We start from the raw sequence: 8,825 nt of genomic DNA on the forward strand, positions 1-8,825 counted from the left end.
CAGCCAATCAGATTGGCACGTGGCAGTCTAAATAAACCTGATAAACAAGTGTTCGAGCGATACACGTGTTGTGATAAATTTAATACACATAAGAAATACATGTTATGTACATATTTGTTGCAATACGTGAGTTTTACAGAAGAGAAGCAGAGAGTCCAAGTCTCGCGCCAAATTTCATAAAATCCCCATTTAAGCAAAATTAGTGTCGCTAGGAGAGAGTATGGTGTCCGAAAACATTGCGACGAATATTGCTTTCTCGTTTCTAAAGAAGTGGAGGTGTCATTGTGTAACAATCGACGTTCAACAACTGTATAAGAAATACCAAAACATTCAATTCAAACGAAAAATTTTTCCACTTCAGTTTCAAGATTATTGAAGTTATCACGTGTATCGATCGAACAGGTGTTTACCCGGTGTTAATCATGGTTGTTCTTTTTATAACCCAAAAAGCCAAGATCAATGATAAAATGAAGTATCAGTGAGGAAGCTGTCGTCCTATTATTGCAAAGAGAGGCCAGAACTCCAAACAAGTCTCATACAGGTTTTCTTTTTCTTCGAGAGGTCCAGTAATACATGTTGTTATCCCCGAAGGAGGGATTATCAATGGAAGCTTTTATATTAAAATTGTATGATGGAAAGTTAAGCAGGTTTTCTGTAAGAAAAGTCCAAATACCAATCTCAAGGGTATTTTTCTTATACCTGACAATGCTGCTGAAAATAAACATAGATATGTATAATAACTGTGTAAGAAAGGAACGTTTACAGAATTTAACCACCCTGTATTGGCTAAATCTCAGTCATTGCGACATATTTTTATTCCAAGAAATGAAAAGAAGATGTTACAATTCTAGACCTATCCCAGAGAGTCCATCAGTGTCTTTTGAGCTAACAACCCCCCCCCCCCAAAAAAAAAGAGTATGCCGAGGTGTTCTTGTAATTATGTGTACACAGGTAATACTAAGAGGGATTAAAAATATAAACTGCTCTTCGTCTTCTTCTTATCTTTTTTTGTGTGTTGACCTTTTGCATTATTTACTGAAAGCCCCTCATATAAGGACAATACTTCGAGAAGAAATGAAACTGGCAGAACCAAGAAATTTAATAGGTTATTAGATGAAGAGACGATTTGATATCATTTTAAAATCATTCATGAAACAATTTTGTCAAAATAATCACCAGGAATCAAAGAACCTGAAAAGTGATGTATCTGAAAGGATAATAGACACACACCCAATGGGCATTTTTTTTTATTTAATGAAGAAATTGAAATAGCACTTTTGTAAAAATTCTCAGAAAACAATATTTGCAAGACACAAAGGTACTCCAGACGCAAAAAAAAAAAAACATTTTGAAGGAAGAAAACATTCAAAGAAAAGTCACAAATAAAAAAAGTTTACAAATTTGTATAGATATTTTACAAAAGAAAGAATGTCTACAATAAATTTAAAATTTAGGCAACAAAACCTATCAAATATTGCACCAATGTCATGATAGTAGAATACGACAAATGATAACATATATCACATGTGATTGCAAAAAAAATCAACCTGTTTGACAAAATAATGGCATTTTTTCAATATTTGAAAAAAAGGCAAACAAGAGCGCATAGTACTATTGGGGCTTTAGAAAGAACGATTTTACAAACAACTGAAACTAAATTCAAAATAAAGATTACTTAAAAAGTTTTTACAAACTGTATGGTACTTTTTTTGGCTCTCTTTCTCTCCCCCCCCCCCTCTCTCTCTTTCAAAATATGTAAATAAAATGTGCAATGTCTGATAACATTGTAATTTGCAATACCCCTTGTACACCATACAACTAAAGAGAATTCCAAAGTTCGATATTTTTCCTCGATGGTGTAATTACTGGTATGGTGGCGGTTTCTGAAAGATATAATTTAAACAAGAGGCCCATGGGCCACATCGCTCACCTGAGCACATTGGCTAGACAAAAACACAAATCAGTTCAGTATTGAAAAAATTATGAGGGGGGGGGGGGGGCTTGAATTTTAAACTACCTGATGATGCTTCCATGTCAATATAACAAATGGCTTTGTTGTACTTGAGAAGATTTTGAACAATTTTTCCCATATATTCTTTTGTAAAAATTTGATCCCCCATTGTGGCTCCTCCCAATCCCAGGGGTCATCATTTGAACAAACTTGAATCTACACTACCTGAGGATGCTTCCACATCAAAATGACTAATCATGGCTTTGCAGTTCTTCAGAAGAAAATATTTTCCTACATATATTTCTATCTAAGACTTTGATCTTCATTTGTGGCCCCGCCCTACCCCCGGGGGTCATGATTTGAACAAAAAAAGAATCTACACTACCTGAGGATGCTTCCACATAAATATGATCAATCAGGACTTTGCTGTTCCTGGGAAGAAGATTTTTAAAATTTTTCCTATATATTTCTATGTAAAACTTTCCTCCACTGTGGCCCCGCCCTATCCCCGGGGGTCATGATTTGAATAAATTTGAATCTACACTACCTGAGGATGCTTCCATATAAATATGACACATGGTTTTGCTGTTCTTGAAAAGAAGATTTTTCCTATATATTTCTATGTAAAACTTTGATAGTCCATTGTGGCCTGGTCCTACCCCCAAGGGTCATGATATGAACAAATTTGAATCTACACTACCTGAGGATGCTTCCATATAAATATGACTCATCATGGCTTTGCTGTTCTTGAGAAGAAGATTTTTAAAGATTTTTCCTATATATTTCTATGTAAAACTTTGATCCTCCATTGTGGCCCCACCCTACCCCCAGGGTGTCATGATTTAAACAAACTTGAATCTATACTACCTGAGGATGCTTCCTTATAAATATGACTCATCATGGCTTTGCTGTTCTTGAGAAGAAGACTTTTAAAGATTTTTCCTATGCATTTCTACGCAAAACTTTGATCCTCCATTGTGGCCCCACCCTACCACCGGGGGTCATGATTTGAACAAACTTGAATCTACACTACGTGAGGATGCTTCCACATGAGTTTCATCTTTCCTGGCCCTGTGGTTCTTGAGAAGAAGATTTTTAAAAGATGCTATTAATTTTTCACTAACTCTTTATTATCTCCCCTTGAAAGAGGGCGTGGCCCTTCATTTGAACAAACTTGAATCCCCTTCACCTAAGAATACTTTGTGGCAAGTTTGGTTGAAATTGGCCCAGTGGTTCTTGAGAAGAAGTCGAAAATGTTAAAAGTTTACAGACAGACAGACGGACAGACAAACAGACGGACGCCGGACAAAAAGTGATCAGAAAAGCTCACTTGAACCATCGGCTCAGGTGAGCTAAAAATGTAAGTAAATTTTCAAAATAATTGCTTTTCCTGTTTAATTGAAATATAGTTAGCTGCATTAGCTTATGGGACTGTATTTAGTTACCTGTGAGTATTGGGGTGGGTACGCTGGGGCTGTGGGTGGGGGTTGTTGATAAGCACCGGCCGGTGGGTAAGCTGTTGTCGCGGTAGTTGCAGTGGAAGTTCCATAGGCTGGTTGAGCTACCCTAATGTACTGCAGACGGTTTCTGCGCCTGCGCAACCCAATGATGCAACTTACAATGAGCAGGAAAATGATAACCCAGATGAACCAGAACCCTAAAGACGTGAAGTTACGCAAATTAAAAATAATATATACAATAAATGTTGCAATACCGTATGTAAAGCAGCATATCTACACGTAGTCACGTATAAAATGTACATAGCAATAATTGATCGAGAAGAATTTCAATTACAACTGGTACACGTAACTAAATGTATGCACTAACTGTGACAATAATTAAGAAGTTGGTACACATAACTATTTGTAAACAATAAATGTAGCAATTATTAAGGAGAATTCCACAACCGGTACATGTAACTTCTGTATACAATGACTGTAGAAATAACTGACAAGTATATTTCACTTACAACTGTATGCGTTAAACTAACTGTACACAATAACTGTAGCAATAATTGAGGAGTTGGTACCCGTAACTTACTATATACAGTAACTGTAGCTATTATTGAGGAAAATTTTACTTACACCACACTTGGTAGACGTAGTAATGTGTGCAGCATTGTGTACTGCCACAGCAGTAATCATCACCAACTGAAAATACGACACTATTTTAATTAAAAGCAAATAGCACATTGTGTGTTTTAAAGCTTCTAATTTACTTATATGTAGGTACAAATAGATGAGTATGATAAGATTACTTACAACAGTAGTATCTGGTACCGAAACTGTTGTAACACACCTCACTCTAAAAAGTGTTGAGAAATAAATCATTATTGTGCTAAACCGGTAGTGAGTGAGCTTTTACAAACATGCGTATATTCTACAGTCGTGCTACTACGACGATTTTCCAAGTGTGCTTAGTTCTAATCATTTTCATTTTTCATGATTTTACTTACTGTTTCAAGACTGTCGTTATTTCGTTATTTTATTTTACTTTAGTGATTTCTATTCAATTCCAATTTTTTGTTCACTCAAAACCCTGATTACTGTTATATGAGGATCCGATTCAAGTATTAACACATGTGAACACAGACAATATACATGTATAGAAGTACAAAAAGATATTACGTACACATTCAGTTGTAAAAGGGTTCAGAAGTTTTAATTTAAATAAAGAAAGAACTAGAAGTGTCTGTCGAGTCTTCTGTTTTGTACGGAAGCGTATTAGGGCCGCAGCAGTATCTTTTATTAATTTGTTTAAACAAATTACTAATTTCGAGTAATTTGTTATAACAAATTACTAATTTGTTATAACAAATTAATAATTTTATATAACAAATTATCAATTTGATATAAAAAATTATAAATTTGTTACAACAAATTTAAATTTGTCATGACAGGTTACTAATTTGTTATAACAGATTAGTAATTTGTTATAACATATTAATAATTTGATATAACAAATTAGTAATTTTATTTAACAAATTACTATTTTTGACAAAATATGAAGGTGTAAACAGATCTACGGAAGCCAGATCAGATCAGATTAAATATGAATTTGAAGAAACAACTGTCAAAGTTTTCAGCCAATAATGTTATGAAGGTTTTAGTGGGACTTTGAGGGTTTTTCCAAAAGGCACATATTTTGATTATAAAAATTACATACATACATGAAAAAAATTTCACAAGGTATCTTAATCCAAATTTTACCAAGTACTACCCACTCAAGAATATTGTTTATTTTCGTTTTCAGAGAAGGTTATTACAGAGTGTTTATCATTTTTTCTGTGATAATTTATCTACAAATTCATTTTTGTCAATGTTGCCTTTATTGCCCCCAGCGTAAATTGGGGCCAAGGAGGTTCACCAGAGGAGCAGATTCAGGTTTTTGCACTAAGAACGGTGTTTAGTTTAAAATATATTTTATTCATTATACATAAACTGGATTGAACAGTAGGCATAAATGCCTATAATTAGTCTCTCCATTTTTCTAAGTACATACATGCATAAAATTAATGGTACATTTAAAAATTGAAAAACAGTACGTAAAGTAGATCGTCATTTGGTACATGTATAGAATGAATCGAGAGAGAGGGGGAGTAAAATGAAATAAAATAAAAAAGAAGACATATTGAAAAAGAAAACATTATGTTGAACATGTTGATTCAGGGTGGGAAAAATTCCCTCTCAAAATAACATGTCTTAGATAAGACATTTTTTTTCCTAGCATACGAACGGGGATGCAATAACCTGGTAGATGGGAGTCCAGGACGGAGCCCTGGTGGGGGACGGGGGGCACGGAAGGTCAATATTCAATTAGAACTCCTAAGAATAAGGAATTAAGAACCGAAGAATTTGATGCATTGTATCTTTATAACAATAATGTTTGACAGTGAAAACTCTAAGTGCTAAAAGATGTAAAACCAGATTAACGTTTTGGTCAAAAGCTGTAACTAGAGAGCTTATATATTTATTGTTTTCACAAATCCAACTTAATATAATAAGATTTCTGATCTCATCTGGCTTCCGCAGATTTGTATACACCTTCACTTTATCAAAAATAGTTATTTGTTATAACAAATTAATAATTTGTTATAACAAATTAATAATTTGTTATAACAAATTGATAATTTGTTATATCAAATTATTAATTTGTTACAACAAATTGATAATTTGTTATATCAAATTGATAATTTGTTATAACAAATTACTAATCTGTTATAACAAATTACTAATTTGTTATAAAAAATTATTAAATTGTTATAACAAATTGATAATTTGTTATATCAAATTGATAATTTGTTAAAACAAATTACTAATTTGTTTTTACAAATTGATAATTTATTATAACAAATTGATAATACGTAAAACAAATTAATAATTTGTTTAAACAAATTAAAAAAAGATACTGCTGCGGCCCTAATACGCTTCCGTAGTTTTGTACTTATAATAAAGGAAGAGAAATGTACCACTTGGACTTGAAACTTTGCAACAGCAATAAATAGAATAATGATCCTTGATTTAGTCTCTTTTTGTGGTAAGATTGCAACAGTGGAATTCAGCTAGATTACTTTTACACATTACTGACTTTCCCGCTTAACAAAAAGAAATAAGTCTAGCAAGTTTTTCGACCTGTTCTGTATCTGCTTAGAAAACAAAGGGACTTTAATTTGCTCTGGCTGTGTTGAAACAGTTTTCATAAATCACAATATTCAGCAAACATATGAATCAGAGCAGATTCGGACATTAAAACCGTGTCAATGGCATAAAGAAGTCTACCAAGTTCTAACATAACAAATGTAATCTTGCATTTGTAGACTTTGACGTATAAAACCATCTATACTTGATTTCTTGTTGAATAATCTTCCAGGTCATTAATTCAACAATGAAAATACAAAATGCAACAAATTTTCCCCCTTTCTAACATGTACCAGTTACTAGTACTCTTAATTAAAAAAAAATCGTACAAACATTGACCTATCTGTTGCTTTGATTTAATACATACATATTTTCGGTCAATCTATAACATTTTTCATCTTTTCCACTTTTTACAATGTCCATAGGCCATTTCTCAAAAGAATAACAAAAGGTGCTTGAAATCTATGAAGGAAGATAATTTCTTTAATTTTAAGTTCAATGCATATATGCTAAGAAAATCAATCATAAATATATTATCAATTAAATACAACCTTATCCAAAACCTTTTTGGACTCCATTCATTAACTGTACTTCTATTTTCAATTCTAATCCACAGTTGAATTTTTTTTTACAATTTAGTTTACCATGTAAATGTGTACTGAAACATTATGACGAAAGAAATAAAAATAGTTCACTCAGCATCTAGGCCTATTGACTGCATAAATATCATCCAGCTTGTACATTGAAATGAGTAGCCTTTTTGGTCGTTTTTCCCTGTTTATGCGTCATAGGGTTATATCACACCTAGATTTATAAAACTAAAGGAAGAAAATGAACCTAGAGATACTGGAATTTCATCAAAAGTACAAATATTTGAAGTGTTATTTTTACTGTCCACATATTGCTTATCTAATTATCAAGTTATTCATTGGAAACAGGAAATCCGTCTTTGCCGCCTATAAACGGGGATGAACTGTTGCAAATTTGCAGAAAAAAATATATAACCCGCGTCATTAAATTAGATTTATTCATATTCAATAAGTGCATGGTTGGAAAACCGTAAAATATTGTTTTATCGACTCGTACGTTACGTTGATGGAAGAGCCATGAAAGTTGACATTTGACACGTCTTGAAGTTAAAACGCAAACTGCGTTTTTTTTTTCTTTCTTTGCTGTAGAAAAAGAGCAATTTTTTGTCATAATTAATAAAAAAAAATATTCTGTGGATGTAGAGTTGAACCACAAGCACCTGACGTATCGATGGTGTATCACCCCCTCCTCCTCACCTCCAAGCCATGTATGATTTTTATAACTTATCGAAATACATGAATTTCTAGCGTTATCATTCTTAAATTCTGTTTTCCAATTTTGAAAAGTTGTAGAGATTGCCTAGCGTCTAGTATATACTAAGTATTTCATAGTTATTAGGGCAATCTGGAATATTTTTTTTAATTGGAAAATGATAAAATGCAGAATTTAGACGATATGCTAGGAATTCAAGTATTTTTGATGGTGACTAAAAATATCAGAAAGGGGGGGGGGGTACATCATTCATGTGTCAGGTGCCTGTGACACGATATATATGTAAATTTATTTATTTACAACTTGTGTACTTCCTTGTTCGTCGATGGCATGTGTACATGACATCACCATCTTTATATTGAATTTTCACTTGTTTCAACACTCTTTTTCTTGAAGAAATTTTATAATTGAAAAATATAAATAAAATAACCAGACATATATAACAATAAATAAATGTTACTAACGTATATAAAGGCTGTAAAAGTTCAGAATTGCTATCAAGGCACGTGAGTTGTATGATGTGCAGACTTTATTTTTTGTATCATACTTCACAATAATAGCCCTGTATGTAGTAACCAGCTGTAAAATAGCCATCAATATCTCTCTGAAAAACCTGTCAACAAAATATTTTTTTTTCTCTTTTTTTTCAGTACAGACGATGAGTTGGTTGTTTTTATCTCCATTGTACAATGATGTTAAATGATACAGAGATAAAAATGAGGGTCAAGTACTGATCTATATTCAAACCATGGAAATATATCGGTAATAAAAACTTACAGAAATTGTCTGACAGAAAAACGCCAACAGACCAAATATAGTCGACCAAATTCTTGCTGCGTCCATCTTGATGATTTGAGTCCTATTTCTATTTATAAACACAATATTGTCATGTGACAGAGAAGGTCCGTATACAGTACAGTACAAAATTGTTGCGC

General features: G+C 32.8%; 1 protein-coding gene across 1 annotated transcript; it reads right to left on the bottom strand.

Annotated features, from left to right (window-relative positions):
• Positions 1-1,337: 1,337 nt before the first annotated feature.
• LOC133178332 (WW domain binding protein 1-like) lies at positions 1,338-8,748 on the bottom strand. Its single transcript, XM_061313065.1, has 5 exons — positions 8,668-8,748; positions 4,213-4,255; positions 4,036-4,101; positions 3,397-3,608; positions 1,338-1,883 (listed from the first exon to the last, which is right to left on the bottom strand). Exons 1-5 carry the CDS (start codon positions 8,731-8,733, stop codon positions 1,863-1,865), a joined length of 408 nt encoding a protein of 135 aa, XP_061169049.1. The 5' UTR covers positions 8,734-8,748; the 3' UTR covers positions 1,338-1,862.
• Positions 8,749-8,825: the final 77 nt, after the last annotated feature.

This window comes from Saccostrea echinata, unplaced genomic scaffold (assembly GCF_033153115.1).
Source record: "Saccostrea echinata isolate AGI-Se365-2 ecotype Australia unplaced genomic scaffold, CSIRO_AGI_Sech_v1 ptg000002l, whole genome shotgun sequence".
Classification (NCBI taxonomy): domain Eukaryota; kingdom Metazoa; phylum Mollusca; class Bivalvia; order Ostreida; family Ostreidae; genus Saccostrea; species Saccostrea echinata.